We start from the raw sequence: 24,876 nt of genomic DNA on the forward strand, positions 1-24,876 counted from the left end.
GAATTACAAATTTGCTTTAACAAAAGTTTAAAACTTTTATGTTCATCCTCAAATACTATGTATTATATTTATCTCTCTTTTAAGAGAGTTTTGTATTTACAATTACATATATGCATGCAAGTATGTGCACACGTACAGGTGTTCACACAGGCCAGAGGGATAAACACTCCTTGAAGCTGGAGTTGCAGACAGACAGTTAGAAGCCACCACATATGGGTGCTAGGGATGCAACTCTGGTCATTTGGCAGAACAGTACATGTTCCTAACCACTGAGCCTTCTCTCCAGCCCATTACCTCATATCTAGCTCTTAAAACAAGTAACAAAACCTGTCACCATTTGATCTCAAAATCAGCTTGAAGGATAATCAACTTGAGATACAGTTTCTTTGGTTTGTGTTAGATGAATTATAGTGGTCAAACAGGACAGGAGTTAAATACTGTTATATTTTTCTATTATATCAAACCATGCAGTTATATTTGAGGAATTAATATTTTTAAAATTTAGATGGCACTGAAATTTTTTTTCAAAGATTGTCTGTTGACAGAGGTTTCAGCCAAGTGGGCTGGTATCTTAAAGGCTGAAGGAGCTGAAGAAGCTCCCACAGCAATTGTCTTCCTGTAATTTTGAGACCAATGAATTTAGGTAAAGAGACATCTTTTCTTTTCTTGAGATGGCTTATTTATTTATTTGGTGGGGGGAGGGGGAAGGAGTAACTCTGGATTTCTGTGACTTCCCAAGTAAGGAATGAGAAGAGTGGATGTAAAGATCAACATGCGGCCGCAGAGATGGTTCTCCTCCAGAAGCCTCTAGAAGATGAGCTACTCTCACAGTCAATCTGATGGTTGCAGCTCCCTTGAGCTTCAGTTGAATTGGTCAAAAGCCATGCTGAGCCAGAGGTTTGGGATGGGCTTTGAGCTACTGAGATAGAGAAGTTGGGGTGCAGACAGCATCAGCTGGTAGCTACCTGCTGGGCCTGTAGACCCTGGGGTTATGACCCCTAGGGGTGTCTCCTGGGCTCTTGTAGTTTTGCTATACCATGTGCAGCATCTACAGATGGAAGAAACTCAGGACTAACTTTAGCTTCAATGTACAAGTCATTGGAAAATAAACATAGCCGTATTTAAATTGTGCAGTTGAGTGTCAGTAGGGCCACATGTTTGTGCTTCAGCTGTCACTGCTACACCTCATCAGAGTCTTTCACCATCACTGTTATCCTCATCAGAGCCTTTCACCACCACTGCTACACCTCATCAGAGCCTTTCACCATCACTGCTACACCTCATCAGAGCCTTTCACCATCACTGCTACACCTCATCAGAGCCTTTCACCATCACTGCTGCCCTCATCAGAGCCTTTCACCATCACTGTTATCCTCATCAGAGCCTTTCACCATCACTGCAAACCCTCACCAGGGCCTTTACCATCACTGTTATCCTCATCAGGCCTTTCACCTTTCCAGTATGGATCTCCAAAGGGATTAATCAGTGAGTTCTTTCTCCTGCACGTGGGAACCTCCACTCCATTTTCTGTATCTGTGAATTTGACTAATCCAAGCACCTCATGTAAGTAGAATCTTAGAGGCTGTTTTTCTTCTTGGAACTGTTCATTTAATATCTTCAGGGTGGGTCCACATTGTGGTGTGTGTCAAATTTTCTTCTTTATGGCTGAAAAATATTCTATTATACATTGAGTATTGTCAGTGTAGAGCTGTAATTCCAGCACTGGAGAAGTGGAAGCAGATGGATCACAAGTTTGAGACCAGCTTAGTCTACCTCACAATAAAACAAATCAAAATTACATAGTCTGTGTGTACATCTTTTAATTGAGTCATCTGTGAATGAACACTTGGGTTGATTGTACCTTTGTCTATTACAAGAAATACTCTGTGAACACTGCAGTGCAGGTATCTTTTTGAGTCCCTGTTTTCAATGATTATATGTATATATACGGAAGTGAAATTACTGGATCATATGTTAAGTCATCAGTGAAGTTTTGAGGAACTCCTGTGTGGTTTCTGTAACAACAGCACCATTTCTCTACCAATGCAACAAACTTTCAGTTTCTGCCAGGACTTGTCTTCTGTTTTCAAGAGTATCAAGCTTACAGGGTATGGAGTTTTGTCTCGGTATAGTTTTTTTGGGATTCCGCCAGTGAATATAGATATATCTTTGTGAATGTCTATAATGTCTTTTCTGGAGGCGTGCTCATTCAGTTCCTCTGATCATTTTTTTAATTGTGTTGTCTGTGTTGTTGAATTGTGGGAATTTTTAAAAAATTCTAGATATTAATCTCCTTTGGTATATATGGTTTTCAAATATTCCCTCCAATTCTTTGAGTGGCTTAAAAATATTTTTACTTCTACTTTGGCAATTTTATATGTGTGCATCCTGTATTTTGATCATATTCGCCCCCATTATCCTCTCCTACCCTCTTCCTCCTCCCACGGAGCCCCTTCTTTTCAACAAGCTCCCCTCCTATTTCCATGCCTTTCTGTGGCTGTGATTGCCTACATGAATGTGGGTGGGGGTCGTTTACTGGAGCACGACCTCCACGGGGGCTCCCCGACTCATGAAAGCCGAGTCCCTCTGAAGTTATCCTTTGAGGCTCCTGGAAAGTGTCCTTTCTGGGGAACAACAACTTTGAATTTGGACAGAGAATCTTTCTCCTCTGCTTTCCTTTGCCTTTTACTGCTTGTATTTTTGTTGTTTAGGGACAAGAAATGATTACAAATTAAGAGGCCTATTTCACCATTTTCTGCTAATAGTTTTGTAGTTTGAGTTCTTAAATTTTGGTCTTTGAAGGGCATTTAGCATTAGTGTTTATTCATGGTGTGAGATAAGAAATCAGCTTCTCCAGCACATCTGCCTAAAGCCCAGTGCCTTCTCAGCAAGGACTCTGTCAGTGGACGTTTCCAAAGCTTGCTGGTTACTGTTTCAAAGGTTAAACAAATAATGATTAAGTTGTGCATCACTTAAGGTAGATTTTGACCCTTTATAAGTTGAACAGTACTGGAGATCTAAGATCATTGACATTCCTCAGGAAGGACAAAATAACTTAAGCCTTCTTGGAAAGCCTGGAAAGTTAAAGAATATTTTACTGATCAAAGTACAGCCGCCTGGGTCACTGCTTTCAAATTCCAGACTCAGTTGGCTGGAGTGGTCTCCCTCTTGCCTAGCGAGCTGGGAGGCTGCTGAGGAACATGTCCTCACATTTTCTCTGGGGTTTGGTTACTCTGTTGATGATAGCCAAGGTGGATGGCGAAACTGGAGAGCTGGAGCAGAAGCGACAGAAAAGGATCACTGATCTCCACCAGTAAGTAGATGCGTGGCTCATTGGGGCTAAGGGACTGGGGTATGTCCTTGGCATCCGTCCCAAGTAAACCGGATAAGAAAAAGTGCAGCATTTCCGGAGGAAAGCAGAGATGGTGGAAAACCAGCAGGGAGAAGGCTGGTGCTAGTGTAAGGAATTGGTTTCCCAGTCACAGTTGTGAATGAGTCCCAACTGCGGTCCCTGAGAAATATCATTAAGAAATCCTCAGGGAACAGATGATAGATAAACAGAGGAGATTTGGCTGGGTTGAGGGGAAGATGTAGAGAGACTATTGGTATGCAGCAAGAAACTGGTTTAAAATTCGGTGTACTAATTGCTGATGGTTTCTCTGGTTGAATCGTATAGGCCTCGGATGACTACAGAGCAGGGAAACTTAGTGTTTCTTACAAGCTCTGCCCAAAACATTGAATTTAGAACTGGATCCCTGGGAAAAGTCAAATTAAACGATGAAGACCTTGGTGAATGTTTACATCAGGTAACGCACTGGAAAAATACAGATGTTGCTTTGTATATCCATCCAGTAAAACTTAGCTGTCCAGCTCAGTATTAGTCGACACCTTGAACTGTGAGCATAGAGAACACGGCGGGAAGATTAGTTCTTAAAAAGAAGCCACGTGAGGGCTTCACAGTGGGGAGAGAGGGATCAGTTCCGGAGGAGGAGGTTCACTGTGCGGGGACAGATTCCACAGTCCAGAGCAGATCCAGAAGGAAACCCCGAACTCCTCCGGTGGGGAGGGAAATAAGGAGGGGACCCGAGGCAGGCACAGACGGGCTCTGCAGCGTCTTTGCCACACAGAGTGGTCACTCGTTCTCAGGCTGTATTGAGTGTTTTCAGTTCTCAGTATTGATGGCACCAGGCTGTGTGTCAGCCGTAATGTTAGAGCCAGCATTTAGAGCTGTGTCTAGGTCACACACTGTTGTGTATTATACGATTTGACTCCTGGACTCCCCAGGAAGGTGTTTATTACTACTCCACTTATGAGCTACAAGTGTAATGAATACGTTTTAAATGTCCAAAAATGCACAATAAATGATTGGGGCAAGATTGAAAATTCAAAACTGTACATTCTTGTGGTATTTGGGACTGAACCTGGGATTTTTACATACTAGGCAAATACTCTATCATTGAGCTATATCCCTGGCCCTCTGTGCTTCTCAATAAGCACCTTAAAATGTTAGTATGTCCTGGGAATACACATAGAGAAGACATTGGTATGCTGCTATAGAAGAGAGTCGATGGGATTGTGCCGTGTCTATTCTGGACTAATTGTTCTTACATGTGACATTGCTCTGGGGTTTATAGTAGATAAGGCCTTAATGCTTGCTCCTGTAAGATGGAAATGATTTTTTTCCCTGTTACTCTTTTCCTTTATCTTCACTTCTTTTTTAAAATTAGATCCAGAGAAACAAAGATGACATTATAGATTTAAAGAGAAATGCATCTGGTCTTCCTCAAAACATACTTAGTCAAGTCCATCAACTTAACTCCAAGGTAAGCCTGACACACAAACTGCACACATCGTAAGAGCAAATGAATTTCTGTTAAGAACCCAGCTTTGTAAGTAATGTTCTTCTCAGGTGATGCATCAACCCCGTCCCGTCTTTAGATGTTTATTGTTATAACTGTGAGCTTTGGGGTTAAGTGGGGTAACTGTAGTGGAGGGTAAGGAGTGGTGACGGGCGGAGGGCAGTAAGTGCTACGGCAAGGCCTTGTTGCAAGACTTGGCTTTGCTTCCGTCCTGATAGCATCTTTCTTGCTGATGGAGGGGAGGGGGTTATCACAGTTGTTTGTGCCACAGTCACAGTGAGCCAGCTTATCTGTGGGCTGGGCTGGACTTCTTTCTAAAAGACCTTTAAAATGTTACACTGTGGAAAAGAATGGGATGGAAAGGAACCCCCAGAAGGAGAGGAAGGAGGAGGGGGAAAGTAACGAACGAAAGTCCGAATAAAGAGCATCCCTAAAGGGGAAATATAGCCAAGGTCACCATCACATGTGAGATGTCTCTGCCCCCTAATTGATGCATTCTCTTCCCACCTCTACAGCTTGTGGATCTTGAGAGGAATTTCCAGAGTTTGCAGCAAGTAAGTCCTGGGACTGGATAGTCACTGAAAATATATAAACGTCACTTCTAGGGTAGATATGGCTGTTGCTCCTCTGTACTCAGAAGACTGAGCCAGAGTGATTGAACCCAACTCGGGGTACACAGTGAGTTACAAGCCAACTTGGAGTACATAGAGTGACCTTGCCTTAAAAAAATACAAAAAATGCAGTCAATAGTCTTATTTTAAGCAGTAGATGATCAATAGCAAAGACTTGATTTTCCAGTGCTTGATTCTCGTTTTAACTTGTGTCCCCGAGGATGAATGTGAGGTCCTGGGCATTATGCCACCATAAGTCACTAAGAATGTGAGCTTTCAATCTCTCACAGCCCTCGGCCCCTCCCTTAACTGTCCACCCACCTTTAGCCATGCCTCTGTGGGCTTACTTGTGTACTCTTAGCTAGGATTCTCCCAGCTGTCATCAATAACTGGGCTACAAACAGTCACACAGCCTCTGTAAATTGAACTCAGAATCCCAGGGGTGTACACAATGTTCTCAGTTTCCTTAAAACCTCGCTGGCTGGTAATCCAGCTTGAAGCACTTCCTAGAGCAAACACCCTATAACCTTGACATGTGTATGCCTTGCTATGTAAGTTTATGCTTTTTACCTTCCCTGTGGGTAAATGGCTAAGGCTTCTGTTCAAACCACAACCTTCTGCCCCCCAAATGTATAGGATCTATCAGTACTTACAATTCCAAATGACATTTCTGCAATGTCCCAGTAATAGTGTCTGCTCTAAATAGTCATGGTTTATTTCTACGGCAATTCAAGCATTGTCTTTTACCTTGGGAGTAAAGTTTGATGAGCAAGTTCATACTCCCTTTTTATCACTGACAATGGCTTGTACCACAGCCGTTATCTCTTCAGGGAACAGCTGTGCACACCACGTGAGAATGAGCAAGGAACAGTGAGCGTTGTGGAGCAAAGCAGCAGGGGAGTTTTCTAGCTGCTATGGTGCTTCCAGTTTTACTCCTGGTCAAGAACCAAAGATCGTGATCCAAACGAGCTTCTGCTGTCCTCTCCCCACCACTCAGGGAGAGATTTTAGTGATTCAAGTGTCAGTGTCTTCCTGCCTTTGGATGGGACAAGGGCTCCATGGTCTGCACAGCTGCTCCCCATTGTCTCCCTCCTGACAGCTAGCTGATTTTCCTTCCTGCTGGACTCCCACAATCTGGAGAATTTTAATCCCTAGACAGCCTTGCTTTTGTTCACCAGAAAACTTGTAAGTTTGTGGCATGTTCTTCATAATGTCCTTTGATCCCTTAATGGACACAGCTCATTGTGGTTCTGGAACAAAGACAAACCAAAGGAAGGGAGAGAGCAGAGTTCATAATTACACACACACACACACACACACACACACACACACACACACTCCTGTGGTTTAGGACAAGGGCAGAGAAAGAATGGGCTGTGCAGGAAACAGCACTGGGCCAGTTTATGGTCTTTCTTCTAGCTCTGAATTTATCCACAGACCCAAGTTGATTTCCTCTGAGCCTTTGGTTATACAGGTGTAGGGATATATAATATACACTTTGTCCCCGATTTAAACAGAATTTTGCTAAAGCCAATACAGTAAAATACTTTGATTGCATCATGACTTGCCCCCTATGAAGCAGTTGCCCCTGCACCCCCAAGTCTTTACAAAGTGTTCAGAATTGAAACTGGTAGCTGACAAAGGGTGAGATCCCCAGTTTGTGTGCACAAAGGTAGGCCTGTTTGCTGTGCTGATCTAAAGGCAGTCAGGTGAGCAGAGGGTGGAAGGTGTATCTTAGCTGGTCACATTTCAAACAAAGGGGCTTAGAGAAAAGAGTTCAGTCATCTGAGCCAACGGCAGGAGGGTGGTAATAAAAGATGATCTGTTTTCAAAGGCTTATCTAGAGGTACCCGAGATAAGACCACTAGGCAAAAGAATGGAAATTTCCATTGCATTTTCTTACTGCAACAGGAACATCCATTTAATGTCCAGACTTGAAACGTTTATTCCTATCTGGTAGCACCTATTTCTCAGATGGGTGATGCTTCTAAGGACCAGGGAATTACCTCTCCTACTCATGTCTGGAGTTCAGAAAGCGTTAAGGAAAATGGGCATGGTTGTTATTTTCTCAAAAGAATTGACTTGATGGAGAATGCGAGTCATTGGAGGAAGTCTGGAGGAAGCCCTCGCTCCATCTGCAGCCTGCCCTGTGCTGTGTGCCAAGGACAAGGACCGTTCTCTTTGACTTTGACTGCCCTGTTGTTTTTCAGACCGTGGAGAGGAGGGTTTGCAGTAGCAATCCCTGCCTCAATGGTGGCACCTGCGTCAACCTGCACAACTCCTTCCTTTGTATCTGCCCTCCGCAGTGGGAGGTGAGTCACATTGTCTTTGACTTCAAAATCAAAGAGCTGCTGGCAGGTGGGTCAGCAGCGGGTTCTCTGGACTCATTCAGACAGATCTAATTATCCACCAAAGTTTCTAGCATTCTGTGGCCTCAGGAGGCAGAGGGAATCGTGCCAAACGGTAGTGAAGTCGATGATTTAACCACAAGTCCTTGGCTCTCTTGAGCAGCTCTCTCAAATGGATAAGTAAATGGTAGGGCATGGTAGTTCTGTCAGCGTTGCCTTAAGTAGTTCATCACTAGAGAGCAGGGATGAATCTTGGAGTGTGTGTAAAGAAGTATGCTAGGCCCCTTTTAGCTGTAATAAAAATACTGCTAGCGGACATCAACAAAAAAGATTGCTAAGCAACTATCCCCAAGTATAGCATCCTTTTGAAACAAGGATTGCCTATGAAAAGATTCTCCTCATGTGGCCACTGTGCTCTTGTGAGGAACTCTTTAGATCTACTGGGTCCAAGCTGAGTTCTAGAGAAATTTTAGTCCAAGATTAAAAGTAGTAATTTTGTATTTGACTTTACCAAGGAGTTACTGTCCGTATATAAGTCATTAAGTACATTCTGTAAATATTGTTTCCTAAGAGCCCATGTCCTATGGCACCTGACTGAGTTCTTTCTACCTCTGCAGGGTCTTTTCTGCTCAGAAGATGTTAACGAGTGCGCCATTTACTTGGGAACACCCTTTGGCTGCCAGAGTGGGGCCACCTGTGTGAACACGATGGGTAGTTTCAGGTAACTTCTTTTGAAAATGCCATGTGTATTTCTGAAAGACAAGAATACTAAATAATTAAAGCATCAAAATCAATGTCTATAGTCCCAGAAAAACTAGGAGTCCCATAGGAATTATTTGACTTCTACTGAACAGTTCGTGGATATTTTTGCTCAAACGCATAAAAACCTTTTGCCCCACGAAAAAGTCATTTTGGCAGAATCTCTGAGGAAGAAAAAGGCCTCTGTGACTGCCACAGAGCACTCAACAGGGCATGGTGACACCTGAGCAAGAAGCCGAGGTTTAAAGGGCAGCAATGGGATAAGGTTATGTGGAGGGGGAAGCCAGTGCTTCCAGGGGTGTGCTGATTCCAGATTCTAGCAAGCTGACAGCTGTGGTAAGGGTAGTTCTTTCACACGCTGTAAGAATGTTGGCCAAAATGAATCAAATGTTGAAGTAACATTCAGAGTTAACTCTCTGCACTCTCAATTAGCCACGAGGTCACAGCCACAGTCCCCGGGCGGCTTGTCTTGTTCGCAGATTCATTTTTGTCCAATGATTCAATCACAGTGGCATCTCGCCATCCTCTTACTCACAGTCTTTCCCAGGAAACCGTCCCTTATACTGAACTAGACCCCACGAAGCCTCTGTATTCCCACTGGACTTTAGTAGTATTGGCCGCCCATGCCAGCTCCAGAAGCACCTTCTCAAAATCAAGTCATAAAGTTTAGGCCCGGTCATTGTAGGATTTACTAGGGTATGGTTTCTTAGAATCATGTTTGAGAAGAACTTGACAATAGTTTTCACTATATTCTGGCTACTGTCCGTATGCTGAGGCTCTGTAAGGTTTAAAAAGCCAGTTCTGCTATGGCCTGAGCTGCTCATTGCACTGCAGGGGAATCTAGCTTGATTAAAGAGCACATCTTTGCTCTCTTCCTGGGCCTCCGTTATCTTATACCAATGTCCTGCAGAAATGAGCAGTGTCATTTTATTTTAACCCCTGTCATCTCAACACATTTTCTCAATAAGCAGCCACGGTCCTTTTGTTCCTTGAAGCTGAGCTTTAAACTCATGGTTCACTCTAGGCTAATAAACCCCACTCCTGCAAACTTCTTCTAGACATGTTTTCAAATTCAATTATCGTGCAAAATCCAAAATGACCTCTACCAGAAGTCTAACGCTGTGTGATCTGAGAGGCCATAGGGCACCATGAGCTGAGGTGTTAACAAGTCACAGCCTTGAAGGGACAGCCAGTGACCTCGTTTGAGGACTTTGCTGTTTGGACTTTGGCTCTAGTTGCAATGTTGCTGCTGTCACTCACGCTCTGTCTCCGCCCAATTCCCTTGAAAGCATCACTTCCTGGTTTCTGTTGATGGGCATTTATCAAAGAGAGACCAGTGACACCTGTCCCAAGTTGACTCCTGGCACATGTAAGTGCTTGCTCCCCAGTATCTAGTAGTGTCCTGGAGATTAGATATAATTCCAGTCCTCACTTATCATCACTCTGGGTGCTTTCCGTGCCAGCTGAGTGGTGGTTGTGTGGGAGGAATGGGAGCCGTGCACACAAGCCATTACTGTGGCTCTTCAGGGCCTAAGTTTTCATACCTACCTCTATGAAGGTGGGAAGGGGGTACGACCCCGCAGCACCCACAATTCACAGTTCTTCACTGCATGCCAAGGAGGAGACACTCACAGGGGAAGGTGAGAGGAAGAGGGCGGGAGCAGGAGCCTGAGTGACAGGGGAAGGAGAAAGGGAGTGAAAGTTTATTTGCTGAGAGTTGTTTCTCGTTGGTAGGGTCCTTTGCAAGACAGCATTAGACTTGTTCTGTTCCCTGTGGAAAGAAAAGCACACAGACTTCTTGGGATTCTGGGCTGTTTATTGTTTCTAGTCTCCATCTCGTGTAGTTTTGCTGGGGAACATGAGAGAACAGAACACTTAACTATGCCCTCTTCTTGGTATGAGAATAGATTAGAAGGCCTTGAGAACCCCAGTTGAGTACTTGTATCTTAAACACATAAATGTAGATGTATTCCATAGTGTGTGTGTGTGTGTGTGTGTGTGTGTGTGTGTTTGCATACATGGGTGTCAACATCCATGTATGTAGAAGACAGAGAACAACCTCAGGTATCACTCCTCAGGCTCAGGTGCCATTCACCCTGGGGTTTTTTTTTTGTAATTTTCATTATTATTTTATATTTTGTGCCTGGGTGCTTTGCCTGAATTGTGTACCACATGCATTCCTGGCATTCCCAGTGGTCAAAGAGGAGTTGGTTCCCTAGATCTGAAGTTACAGATGGTTGTGAGCTGCCTTGTGGGTAGTGGGAATAGAACCCATGTACTCTGGAAGATCAGCAAGTTCTCTTCACTGCCTGCCCATCTGTCTAGCCCCTGCTTTTGTTTTTGGAGACAGAGTCTTTCACTGACCTGGTGACTGGCCGGCTTTTTTTTGGGGATCTACCTCCCTCTCCTGCCCCGGCTTCAGAGTTATAAGCACAAGCCACTGCACCTGGACCTTTATTTTTAAAAATGGATCCTGGGTATTGACCCCTGGTCTTCATGCTTACAAGACAAGCAATTCACCGGCTAAGCCATTGCCCCTATCTTGGAGTAACATCTTGAAGGGATAATATAAAATAATGAGCATAAAATTTAGTTATTGCTTTGTGAGTCAGTACATAATAAAACAATGAACAATTAATCATTTCTTGAATTCTGCTAATTATGTGAGGTTAAAATGCTTATTAATCAGTGGTTTCATTGAGATTAGAAACCCTTGGGAAAACAGTTGCGTGGATCTGATAAGGAAAGCATGAGCTGCTGTTGAATGATCTGGATATACAATGTGTGGGTGCGGCGGACGAAGCCCGCTCCAGTGTGAGGCCGCCCCAATTTGAAAAACTCTGTGAATCAGTTTAGTTGAGGGAAAATGAAATTCTTTCTTAACAAGATGAATAATGCATAATGATGAATATCATTGGGAAGATGAGGCACCATGCAAGTCCCGATTAGTTGGGGTCCTTGTTTCATAGCCATTTTCTTTTGTTTAGGTAAAAAATCTTTTTTAGAGCAGTAAGTGAAAACTTTGCCTGTTTCCACCAATCTCTGTGGCTCAAATCTTGCCCCCAGCTACCATGAGAGCCAACAGGAAGATGGTTTTTCTCTTCTTGGTGTCATGGTTTCATCTTCATTTTAAAAGTTATCGCTGATTGTTTCCCGACTTGCTTTATATGTAAGACAGCTCTTGGGGTCTTACATACTGACATCCCAAGATGGTATATGTACCGAAGGTGTAGCTCTATAGTGCTTTCAAGGAAGAAAACAAGCTGCGTTTGCTCCCCAGGCACATGAAGGGAATTCTGTATATCTTATTTTATCTCCATATCATTGATGCATTTTAAAATATTGCAAAATTTAGATAACGAAGATAATCCTGCTTAGGATCAGATAGTAGTTAGGTATTAAACTTGATATCTCTTTAGTTACTTAGTATACTGATATTGAGTCATGGACTCTGAAACAAGTTATCTAAGACTATGGAAGGATATTTGATGTCTTCTCAATTGACAAGCGCATTGGTATTTCCTCAAATAAAAGGTTTTTGAAATAGCTAATAACTAAGGACTGGAGAGATAGCTCAGCACTTAAACACACTTGCTGCAAAAAAACCTGATGAGCTAATAGGATGCCTGGATCTTATGGTTGTAGAGAACTGACACCTGATCTCAACACACATATCCATGTATATGGTATACACATATCCACACTTAATCCCACACCTCACATACACACATGTACACACAATAAATAAGTTTAAAATGGATACTATCAAAGGCAAGAATATTAGTAAGGTAGTTTTAAAATACACATATGACCTTTATTATTGTTTGATAAGTATTTATATGATGAATTACTCTTTTCCTTCAAAAGCCATACTGAGTCACTTTGAAAACATACTTTGCATGCAAATGCTGTTATATTAAAAAGACACACAATTGCAAAACCTTCACACTCACTTACTTTGCTCATGAGAACAGAAATGGAACATGGAAAAGCAATGGCACTGGAGTAAAACAAACCTGGGTCTTTATTAAGATTCTTTCAGATATCAGCTCTCTGTCAGTAGGCAATGCGTGTCTATTAAAGTAATATCAAAATTCTTGCCTTTGAAGATCATGGCAAGGAAGCTTATACCTGTTTAATTTTCTGCCTCCTCCTCTTATTAGCTAGATGAAAGAAGGCTTAAGTGAAAGATTACCTTGTATGTGGCTTTAAAAGAGTATGAGATTAATATCCGCTCATTTCCAGGTGACAATAGTTAGGCAGAAGGCAGTGGGAACTAAGGAGAGAAGGTTGCTCTCAGAGGCATGACCGCAATCTCTTCTGGCATCTTTAGTAATTTTCCAGTGGCTAAGTCCTTAGCTTTAAGAGAGACACACTTCAGAGTACTTCCTAGAGAGGAATGCCATTAGAAGGGGTCATGAGATCGTTAGCAGTGTCAGGGGCAAACGGTGACTGTTTGCTCAGGATTTAAACCTGTGTCACTAGGTCCTAGCTGTTCCCAAACATCCAGATAGCCCTTACACGGCAAATACAATGAGAAAAACTTGCAATAATTGGCTCTGAGATTGTTTTTTACATGTCAAATGCATGGATAAGACAGAAAAATGTTTAGCAATGAATCAAATGTTTAAATAGGTGTAAGAAATATTTGAAGATATTGTAATCCCAGAGTGTAATTAAATTCACTGGAAGAGTACTCTATGCTAAAGCGAGATCCACAGAAAAAAGGGAACAAGTCAGAAGGGGAAGTCTAGAAAGGGATGAGTAAGTTGTAGGGTAGGGAGCTAACATCAGAGTGTAAGTTTGATCACTAATTATTATTAATCGATGACCTGGTCTTAATGATAAAAATAATCCTGGAATGCTCGTAGATAAAATTGGTTGTTTAAATAACTTTTATATATAGTGGTGCTATAAGTTGCATGGATCATATTTACTTATTTTACAAAATATCCATTTACTTAGAATAGAATCTTAACTGGGTAACCTGGTATTTTCATTAGGTAGATCTGGCAACTCTACATGTTAGTGCATGGATGCAGCTCCTCACATTCGTACTCCCCATGTCTGGCAATGCCCACTGGTCACTTTTTACTTGGAAGTGACTCAAAGGGACCACACCAGCAATTGTTTCTGGGTCCAGCCATGGCATGCCTTGTCTTGTATCTCTGCTTGTCTCCTGACTGTTTTAAACTCACTTCTTGCACTACTACCCACACTTTGACTTCTGTGACTGGCTGAGCCCCCAGTACCTTAATGCATATTGCTAAAATAACCTTTCCACTTTGTAGCCAGCATTCTTTTCCAGAACCATCAGAAACAAGCTCAAGGTTGCAGGCATGAGAGACAGACGTGCCGTGCAGACACCCCTTCACCCTTGTCTCTGGCATCAGCCCTGATGTTCAATTCCCTTCATGATGATTATCTGCAGGAATCTAACAGTGACCTCTGAGCTTCATTTTTTGCACTCTCTAGGGTGTGGACAGATTAAGGCTGTGTGAGTCCTTCATCCCCTGCCACAGCTCCTCACTCCTGCTCCTACCACATTGCACATATACAGCTAAGCTAAACATAAAGAGTCAAACAGTAACTTAAGCCAACTTTCTCTCTTTTACTTTTGCTCACCTGGCATTCCCTAGTGGCAAAACGTCTCGTGGTATTTAGCTATCGTATGACAATTATGTTTTGCCATGCATTAAAATATGACTATGAAGGAACTATCCCACTATCAACCACTTATCTTCCTGACAGAATGCATCTTGTCCTCTGTGATATAAAGGCACTGACCATAGATAATCGTCTACACTTGCTGGCAGGTGCCAAAGGATGGATGCTGAGTGAACTTGCTGATCTTTTCTTTTCCCTTCTTGAACGAACTCTGTCACCCATGTTTTACAGACATCTGCCCTTTGAAAGTACTGTTTGATGACTTGAGATCAAGAGAATTTATGGCTGTGGTTCCACGAGACATTGAGTCGTGTTTCTCTAAGAGGCGATTTTGCAAAGATAGCATGTCGCCTCCACGCTCTGCTTGGAGAAAAGCTGGGGCATTTCATCCAAAGGCTGCAGCTGACACAGCAGCAGGGCTGGCTTATTATTAACGTTATTGGGTTGCAGTGGGGACATTCCTCACTGATGCTAATAGACAGTTTCTGGTATTAAAGGCACAAACCCTGACACTGTGCTCTTGTATGATCAACAGATGTGACTGCACGCCTGATACGTATGGACCCCAGTGTGCATCCAAATACAATGACTGTGAACAGGGCTCAAAGCAGCTCTGTAAGCATGGCATCTGTGAAGATTTAGAGCGAGTGCAACATGGACAGGTGTGTTCTCCACCATCACCCCCCCACCGGGCTCCTTGCAGAAGCCACAGCTGCCCTGTTCACAACTGTGGCTGACTCTGCACCAGCGTGGTGCCGGGAGTGACCCAAGAGGTGAAGTCACTGCCATCCCTTAGCAGGACACACACAGGCCAGGAGGGAGATGACATACAGAAAACTAGACTCAGAAAATAGGAAATAAGTCTGTCGTGTAAAGTATGAACCTTCTTATTATTCCTTGGTGAATCTCTCTGGGAGGCATGACCTCCTGACCTGTGAGTCTGACGGCAACAAGACCTGTAATGTTACAGGCTGTGTTGTCAACAGCAGCTGATGTCTGGGCTGATCTGGCCTCGAGTCATGAGTGAGGCAGATGAGTAGGGCAGACTTTATGGGTCCACATGTCTGGTGTCCCTCTGTGCTCTGAGTCCTACATGCCTAATTCTCAGGGTAGCCAGGCCAGTTTTGCTTTTCATAAGAATTTTAGTTATTTATTCTTAATTCATTAAAAAAATTCTTGTGTGATAGAAAACAGTTCCCTCTAGCAGTAGGGAGTAGGGGAAGGAATGAAGGGGGGGGGAGAAATTTTTTAAAAAGGAAGTGATTGTCCCAAGTCTGTGCCTACTTGAGTGTTTATCCCTTAAAAACATAGCTGACTGAGTTCAGTGACTTTAATTACAGCTTTTGATTATTGTTGCTCTTTCCTGGGCATCTTTGGAATAAATTATAGGATCCTCTTATTCTAAAATGAAGACATTCCTTTCACCATGGTCTGGTCTAAATGCTTAAATCATACGGGAAGAAAAAGACTCCCCTCAACTGCTCTGATGCAAATGAATGTTAGAAAATAAAACAGTTTGGAGTTTGGTGAAATTCTCTCCTCTTCTTGGCTGTTTCCTTACTTTATTGTTTTCCTGACAGCCAAATTTTCACTGCCTCTGTGATGCTGGGTGGACCACGACGCCAAATGGCATCGCCTGCACAGAAGACATAGATGAATGCAGCCTCCATCCCTCACCTTGTGCAGATCAAGTGCAGTGTTTCAACACGCAAGGCTCTTTCTACTGTGGGGCCTGCCCAACAGGTACATTCTTGGGAACCCGTGCTAGGCCCTGAATACCACACATGCAGGAGACCAGAATCAATTTTCCTCTACTAATGATGGACAAGAAGATCATTCTGGCTACCTCTTCTACTCAAGACCATCTCACTGGAGAGCAAGTCCCTGGTGGGGCTGGAAGATAAGGCGCATGCCCTACAAATCTGTCCTGAGTGGTAGTGGGGATCTCATGCCGTTGTTGTTAAGACAGGAAGCGTGCGATTTAAACTTGGGTGTCAGAGTGCTAACATCCTACTTTGGGGCACAACCGGACATAGAACTTTTAGGGTCTGATCTTGCATTGCTATGGCTGTCTGCTGACTAGACTAATGCTTAAAAACCATGCACTATAGTCTTATTTCTACGCCAGCTATTTGTAAATTTGGGCAAATCCCTTGTCTATTTTGCATCTCTTCTACAAACCAGTAGTTCTTGCTTTTGTGTGTCCTTGAAGATCCCATATCCTTGCTATAAATAGAGGTGTCCAGCTTTCTCAGTCCTGAACACTGAATCTTTAAGGGAAGCTGTTGTGTTGAGTTGCTGAAGAATCTGAACTCTGTACTCAAAGCTGGCCCAAGTTTGAATCGCAAGCTTCCTCTCTTAACAACAACGGCATGAGATCACCACTACTACTCAGGACAGATTTGTAGGGCATGTGCCATGGGAAAAGCACTGAGCTGGGATATGTGTTAGCTGGTAACCAGACTTCAGGGAGCTTTTAGGGTCACTTTCTACTCCTGGGTGCACTTAAAGAGTAGATAGAGCACAGCTGGAAGACCACAACAGAAGTTACTCTTCTATGCAAATGCCACAAAGGTACCATCCAAGTTTTCCAATTCTACAGCTGCAACAAATACCAAGTTATGGTAAGATGTGATTTCTATTTTAAATAGGAGTGGAGACTAGGAAGGATTAACTAACTTCTTCAAGCACACAAAGCTTATAATGGGCAAGATCCAAATCCAGGTCTGCCTGGACCTAGATCTGAGTTCACCTGCAGAACATCTCCTCACTCTGTCACACCAAGGTGTGGGCACACATAGTGCTTTCATTTAGAGATGTGTAGTTTAGTGAGTGCTTAAATGGTGTTGGTTTAGAACTAGCAGAGCTAAGGAGGTTTGACTCCCCTCATGCCTCTCAGGGTGCAAAACTTTCAAATAGCTGAATTCTTCAAGGTAATTGATGATGACAACCTTTGAACAGTAGAATCAGAAAAATAGATGGTTCAAATTAGAGAATGGGCACTATGCATGCAATTCTTTTTCTTATATGAAGAAAACAATGAGAAAAAACTTATAAGGAAGAAACAGAAAGCTAAGATTTTGTTTTTAATCATTCCATTTTCCCCAAGTCTTAGAGGTTCTTTCTGTTGCTTATAAATGCAGGGAACAACAAAATACCTGTATAAGAGGAAAGCAAGGTAGCATGCCTTGCAAATCCTCATTAGGGGTAAAGTGCAATTCCATCAACTCTTCCTTGGGTATTCACCTAACCATGCTCAGACAGGATAATTTCCTTAAGTCAGTATATGAAGTGGACCCCACTTAGATCCAACATTAAAAGCATGCTAAGGATTTGATGATACGTAAACATGATTATTATTATGATATTGGGGGAGACCGCTGTTCATTCCCAGTTGCCTAGACCATGAAATAATCACACAGAAACTATATTATTTAAATCACTACTTGGTCTATTAGCTCTAACTTCTTATTGGCTAGTTCTTACATCCTAAACTAGCCCATCTCCATTAATCTGTGTATCACCACATAGCTGTGGCTCTCCGGGTAAAGTTCCATCCTCCATCTGGCATCTGTCTCTAGTGGAGCTACATGGTTTCTCTTGACTCCACCTTCCTTTTCCCAGCATTCAGTTTAGTCCCCTTCCCCGCACCTAACACAGACCAAAGTGGCTTCTTTATTCATTAACCAATAAAAGCAACAATATTCAGAAGGACCTCCCACACCATTATGACAATGAATCATGATAGTTATACTAATGTTATCATGATTAACTACTACATAAATATCTAACGATGACTCTCTCTTCACCTTCAATCTCATCCTCCGTTTTCTTTGACACAGGCATCATTTTAGGCAATTCATGGTTTTATTAATATCTAATCAACAGTCTACAAGCAAGCCCCATTCATCCAACACCTTTCCAGAATTAGATTATGTACATTTAGAACAATTTTTGGACAACCTGTTAGGAATCTCTCATTGTAATTGATAGTTTTGTGCAGAACAAAATTTTCTTTATTAATCTTTATTATTCTTAAATAAATAAATAACTCGTGTTGGCGGATGCATACCATAATATGCCTTAAGAGGTCAGAAGACAAATTGGAGTTATTTCTCTCCTTCTATCCTGTGGGTCCCAGGGATTGAACTCAGAAAATGGGCTTTTTGTGAAGTGTCTTTAGCTGTTGAGCTATGTTGCCAACCCAGAACTATTTTGTGGATGTGTTAACTATCTGTATTTCTTCCTCATTGAGTTGTTGACAGTGCTAATCTTGCAAATCTTTTCTAGGCTGGCAAGGAAATGGTTATGAGTGCCATGACATCAACGAATGTGAGATAAACAACGGGGGCTGCTCTGTGGCCCCACTTGTCCCCTGTCACAACACACCTGGATCTTTCAGCTGTGGGAACTGCCCACCAGGTACTTCCCCAGGCTTCCTGATGCCACCACAGCCAATACACTTTAAATAGAATCTGTGCTCACTTTAAAATGATTTCTAAGTAAGGAAATGGTCCATCATGTTTAACTTAAAGTATAGATTCAGCATGCAATAATACAGCAAAGTAAAAACGGAATAGGTAATAATGTTGGCAGCCACAGCAATCAGTGAGAAAACACAGGACTGGGAAATGTTTCTTTGAGAATTTTTAGAGCCATTTCTCCATTGTTACCACACATATGTATCTATTTAATACATACACTTGTGTCCTGCTCACAGGTGAGGCTCATACATGTTAGTGTCCTTTTTCTTCTGGAAGAGGTCATTCTGGCTATCCTCTAGTTTAAATAAAACTAGACTCCAAGGATTTCTTGACATTGTTTCTCACTCTCTGTTTGCTTTGGTCAGGTTTCAGTGGTGATGGGAGAGAGTGTACACCCTTGGACGCCTGCTTGATCAACAACGGAGGCTGCCACCCAGAGGCAAGCTGCTCCTCTGCTCTTGGTATAGGTAATGACTCAATGTCTTTGTCCTTGAATGTTTCAGTCAAACTCTCTCAACAAGTTTATATTTTAAAAGTCAGTATTTTCTCCTTGAGATCCTTTGGGGGAGAGCAAAGCCTCACCCTGTAGCTCAGTTGACCTTGAAATCATACAGTCTTCCTGCCTCAGCCTCCCAAGTGCTGGTATTATAGGCAGAACTATTATTTACAGCTGTCAAAACTCTTAGTTTGACCTTCCAACAAAAGTCTGACACATCACAAAACTATACACCTGTTGAAATGCAGCAATCTGGTACCCTTGAGTGGTCTACTTTGGTTGGAAATTGTTTCACATAATAATTAATCCAAATAACCACTTAATGACTTTAGTAAACAGATGGAGAAAGGGAAGGACATGCCACCTTCTTTTATGACTCTTATTCTGTGCCATTGGCTGGAATTCGGCCATCTGGCTACCCCTGGCAGCAGAGACCATATAGCATTTATTTCCAGCATCATGGATGCAGCTGAAACAAGGAGTTTACGTCTAGAAAAGGGGAGGTGGATCTTGCTATATAGTTGCTGTGATACTGCGTAAATGAGGGCCAGCTCATCTATGCAGTCACACACCTCTCTGAGAATTGTATCATTGTATGTCCCAGTCAACATTGGTGAAAGGTACCCCAACTCTAACACTCTAACAATAAAAAAAAACTATTGTTTTTTGTCATGATACATTTGTTTTTTTCAAGACAGATTTTTTTCTTTTTCCTCTCTCTCTCTCTCTCTCTCTCTCTCTCTCTCTCTCTCTCTCTCTCTCTCTCTCTGTGTGTGTGTGTGTGTGTGTGTAGTCTTGGCTGTCCTGGAACTTACTTTGTTGACCAGCCTGGTCTTGAACTCACAGAGATCCTCCTGCCTCTGCCTCCCAAGTGTTGTGATTAAAGGAATGCACCACGACCTTCTGCCCCCATCTTGATACATTTTATAGCCAACAGTTAATTGCTCTCTCTTTTTGTATGTTTGTTTGTATTTGTTTTTGTTTTTAAAGACAGGATTTATTTGTGTGCAGCTCTGGTTGTCCTAGAACTCATTCTGTAGATTAGGCTGGACTCAAACTCACAGAATTCTTCTTGCCACTGCCTCTTGAATACTGGGATTAAAGGTGCGCACCACCACTCCCTGACTTGTTGCTTATTTCCTTTAAACTGTACTTTTGTGTGACTAATGAATAATAATATTCACATTTTTATTGATCACCTTTTCTATTTTTTACATGCTCATTTGCTTTCTTATTGATTTGCAGTTTTCATTTGTACCGAGGAAATCGTCTTCCCGTCTGTGTTTTATTTTACAGCACTTTGTTCATAGCATGTTGTTCTCTTGGCTTTGTTCTAGTGTTTTCTCTGTAGAGGTTCAAGAATTTCCTAGTCAAAGAATTAATCAGCTTTCTTATTTTTTTGTGTGTGTTAGCATCATGTTGAAAAAAGTCTTTCCTATTGAAATCTTTGCAAATCATCTAGTTTGTTTTTATGTTTTCTTGTTGTTCACTTATGTATCAAATGGAAACCCAGATGTTTTTTGTCCAAATGGATAGACTTGACTTCATCTATTAAATAATATCACATTCCTTGATTTTTCAAATTATCACTTTTATTTTTTACTAATGCATCTTAATGTTCCTATATAGATAAGAAAACATATATGTGTGCATGTGTGTGTATGCACATCACTATCTTTGTTATAAATAATTGGTTATGTTACAGAATTTATTCCATTTGAATTTTTCAGCAAGATTGTCTATCCATTTTCATTAGTGTTTGCTGGTGGAGGAATGTGCTTAAATTAATCATCATATTAATTTTCATGCATTATTCCAGCTATTTTATAGTGATAGAAATAATATTTCTGCAGTGACATGTGACCTTACACCATTAAGAAATCAGAAAGTCTCTGGACATTACATCTGGTAGAATTTTTTTTAAATATCAAAAGGGGTATTTGTTCTAAGCATTACAGAATAAAATTGAAAATTTTAGATGTTTTCATATTATCTTTAGCTTTTATCTCACTCATATCATAATTATTAGTGGTACTAAAGATTCAGTCTTTGTTGTTGTTGTTGTTGTTGTTGTTTTTGAACAACTTCTTTCTCTGACTGCTTAGATTGTCATTGCTTGAATCTTGTAACATGGAAGCAAAGGGCTTAGAAAAACTCCTGAAGAAACATGGGTGTTTGCATTTTGTTGATTGTGTTACCGTATTATTTTAATCTGTAGTTTCACTGTGAAATTCCTTTGAATGCCTCATTCATTTTTCAGTGAAATAGTATGTAGGTGCAATCTGCATGTGCACATGCCTAGAATATGAGAACTGCCCATTTAGTGCTAATTTTGGGCTATACCTGGTACCACACCCATAGTTTCTCTTGACTCCTATATCACTGTGTGTCCTTGAACAGGACAATCTGCAAGTGCTCTCATTTTATCTGTAAAGATATAAACATTTATAGCAGGATATATTTATAGGCTTATCTAGAGGACTGAGCAATCTCTTTATATGATGTGTAGCCACATACAGATATATCTATTGCTTGCAACAGACAGTGTTGCCATCAAACTCTTATTTTCTACTAAAGACCCCTTCCTGATAAAAAGTCCCATCCTCCTTTTCACATTCCCTTCCTGCCTTCCTGCTTGTATGTGGCCTTAGATTATCCATCATATGATATGATGGCATGGTTGCAAATATATATATATAAAGATATATATATATCTTTAAAATAAAATGGGAAAAACAAAGATTTTAATTTCTTCTCCTTTGGCTTTCTCTTGCCTGTCCATAGGAACAGGTGTCCTTGCTGTTGATAGGTTCTTGTCTAGACACCAGAGTTGAGTCTCATGACTGCCTCTGAACCAAGGATCCCTGCACTTACACTTCCATTTTTTTTTCCTGAACAGGATTTTTGCCTCTCTGCACCTGTCCTCACGGATATACAGGAAACGGGTTTGGGCCAAATGGATGTGTGCGCCTCAGTAATATTTGCTCAAGTCGCCCATGTGTGAACGGACAGTGCATCGTGAGTCTTGCTCCTTGTGGGGAGATTTAAAACTTGCAAATAATCTTTGTCTTATTTGCTATGATTCACACGCCTAAAGGCAATAGTTCACATTTTTATGTTAAGGTCTTTCATTCTCAGATTACAGATAGGTAGTTACTTTGGTTCCCAGGAAAAGTAATAAACCAATAAGTTGATTTTTTGTTAAAAAAGATTGATTGGTTGGTTGGTTGGTTGATTTTTATGTGTATATGCATGTCCTTGCATGGATTTGTGTGCCCCCTGTGTGAGAAGAGGCAAGAAGGCATCATATTCCCTAGAACTAGAATTAGAGGCAGTTGGAGCTGCCTGATATGGTACTGGGAACTGAACCCTGGTCCTCTATAAAAGCATTAAGCCCTTTGAAACTTTGAACTTTATCTTCAGTCGTGACTTAATTTTTCTAATCAATGATTTTCCAAATAGTAAGTCAACCTTGTAGTTTTATGGGAATAAATATGATGAATTATGCTTAGTAATTAATGAATTTGCCTACTGGAAAATATATACAATAGTTTAATTCCTGCTAACTATGTACCTTATATTGTCACTTGTTTCCACGATTTGGGTTGGTTCTGTATATAGTCTATCCATTTGCTTCATAGGACGATGCTTTTATTTTATCCTTAGGAAGGCGTATTTGGTTATTCCTGTAAGTGTGACCCAGGTTGGTCTGGAACCAACTGCACAGAAAACATTAATGAGTGTGTGAGCAACCCCTGTTTGAACGGGGGCACTTGTATCGATGGTATCAACGGCTTCACTTGTGCCTGCACGAGCTCCTGGACCGGGTATTATTGCCAGATGCCCCAGAGAGGTATGGAAGACCCCCCATCTCCTGCAGATACCCCTCGCTTAGTTAGGGACATCATCCTCCAATAGGCTTTTTGCAATTTGTCAATGTAACCTGATTTCTTACCAGTTTAGATGCGAAACGTAGATTTCTCCTTGCAGAAAAAGCATAGAATCCACAAGGTGGATATTTCTGAATCTCATTTTAAACAAGAAACATTTTTTTTTCTTCAAAAAGATTGTCAGTAGTTCCCATGTACATTATATTCTTTCGGAACGTGCGAGCTACGTGGGAACTCGCCTTTCGGTTTTCCCAGAGGGCCACTTCCTGCATGGCGGACATCTAATGTTCACAGAATATTCTTTTCCTTATTCCTCATTCTTCTATTTGATGAAGCATTGGTTCTTGATGGTCCAGTTAATCAAGATTTTGGTTGTTTTCATTTACCTTCCACGAGCAACCTCCATCCTGTCCATATCACCACGCTTTTCTCTGGTTCCCTAGAAACACTCGTTCAAGCCAGGCAGTTTTCTTTTGCTACTCAACTCCATAGGCCACATGAGTATCAAAACGTTGTTCTTTTATTTGGGACATTCCTCCTCAGGACCTCTACAAGCCCCCCCCCCCCCTTTATTTTCCACTCCAAGGCACCACCCTCAGACCCCGCCTCCCAGGTTCCTCTAACCACCCCACCCCCACTGGCTCTCCTCTTACTCCCGCTTTGGAGTGAGTGCATTCAAGAAAGTCTTAGGACAATGATAAAATGTCAAAGCATAAAACATAGTCTCCACCTTAATCGTAATCTGGTCACCATGCAATCAGGAGGCTAAGCCTGTGGCCTAGAAGCAGGAAGGGAGCGTGAGATGGCAGGACTGTGATTGAATCACGGGGGGAAATTCTAGTTCTTTAAGGTTCGGAGAATGGAAGTCAAAAGAAAATAAAGGAGCCCAGTGAAGTTTGTAGAAAGGGTGATATGTATGAAATGGGCTGTGGGTGCAAGGCAGGGTGTGGCTTGTTGTCAACCAAAAGAGACCAGAGAAGAGGAAATTTCAGAGTAGGGGTTGCCTGGTCTCTTTCTTTTGGGTATCTATGGAAAACACAATTCATCTTTTTTTTTCCAGCTTGTGGAGGGATCCTCTCAGGGACACAAGGATTCTTTGCCTACCAAAGCCCCAATGATACCTACGTTCATGATGTTAACTGTTTCTGGGTTGTCAAGACTGATGAGGAGAAGGTAAATACAGTAATCATTGTCCATAAGCAGATTTCATTAATACATTTAAAAATTTGATATGTGTGACGTATATATACATATTTAAGGTATAGATGATGATAATTCAACTCTCACATATTGAATATTTGGTAAGTGCTGGGCTTTGGCCTAGACACTTTGTTTACCTTTCTCTAACGTTATACAAATTCTTCTAAATAACAGTATCTTTATTTTACAGTTGAAATAATAGAAAATAAGAGAAGCTTTGTAGTTTTTATTTTTAATACTACCTAATTTATAAGAGGAATAGGTTAATTTCAAGACAAGTTTGGTTCTAGAGTCCATTGTTTTTTGTTTGTTTGTTTACTTCTGGTAACAAAGGATTCCCAAAATTGGTCATCTAGCTAATCTGTAAATAATTGGTCAATAGTTAATCTGTAAAACCAGGCTGTTTCTGCAAAACTAGTACCTGAAGATGACCATTGACCTCCGTGGATTGTTACGAAATGGTGGCCACTGGTTTTAAGATGGCTTTGTTGTGATGTGTCCACTCTACGCCCAGTACCATATGCCCCGTATACATCAGTCTACTTTAAATTCTAAAGCCAGG

At 41.6% G+C, this 24,876-nt stretch overlaps 1 protein-coding gene across 3 annotated transcripts in view; it reads left to right on the forward strand.

The window, feature by feature from the left end:
• Positions 1-3,027: 3,027 nt before the first annotated feature.
• Cubn (cubilin) overlaps positions 3,028-24,876 on the forward strand; it is a 202,893-nt gene continuing 181,044 nt past the window's right edge. Inside the window, exons 1-13 of one of the 3 annotated variants that reach the window (XM_050144800.1) lie at positions 3,028-3,313; positions 3,677-3,806; positions 4,728-4,823; positions 5,375-5,413; positions 7,681-7,782; positions 8,436-8,539; positions 14,780-14,906; positions 15,825-15,987; positions 18,535-18,666; positions 19,094-19,195; positions 22,124-22,242; positions 22,891-23,077; positions 24,175-24,287. In XM_050144800.1, coding sequence (XP_050000757.1) covers positions 3,201-3,313; positions 3,677-3,806; positions 4,728-4,823; positions 5,375-5,413; positions 7,681-7,782; positions 8,436-8,539; positions 14,780-14,906; positions 15,825-15,987; positions 18,535-18,666; positions 19,094-19,195; positions 22,124-22,242; positions 22,891-23,077; positions 24,175-24,287 — 1,527 coding nt within the window. In that variant the 5' untranslated portion in view covers positions 3,028-3,200. The remainder of the gene's footprint in view (positions 3,314-3,676; positions 3,807-4,727; positions 4,824-5,374; positions 5,414-7,680; positions 7,783-8,435; positions 8,540-14,779; positions 14,907-15,824; positions 15,988-18,534; positions 18,667-19,093; positions 19,196-22,123; positions 22,243-22,890; positions 23,078-24,174; positions 24,288-24,876) is intronic. The other 2 variants (XM_050144798.1, XM_050144799.1) reach the window with 2 other exon arrangements.

The sequence above is a fragment of the Alexandromys fortis genome, unplaced genomic scaffold, assembly GCF_014885135.2.
Source record: "Alexandromys fortis isolate MF-2015 unplaced genomic scaffold, M_Fortis_MF-2015_v1.1 scaffold_52, whole genome shotgun sequence".
Taxonomy (NCBI): Eukaryota; Metazoa; Chordata; class Mammalia; order Rodentia; family Cricetidae; genus Alexandromys; species Alexandromys fortis.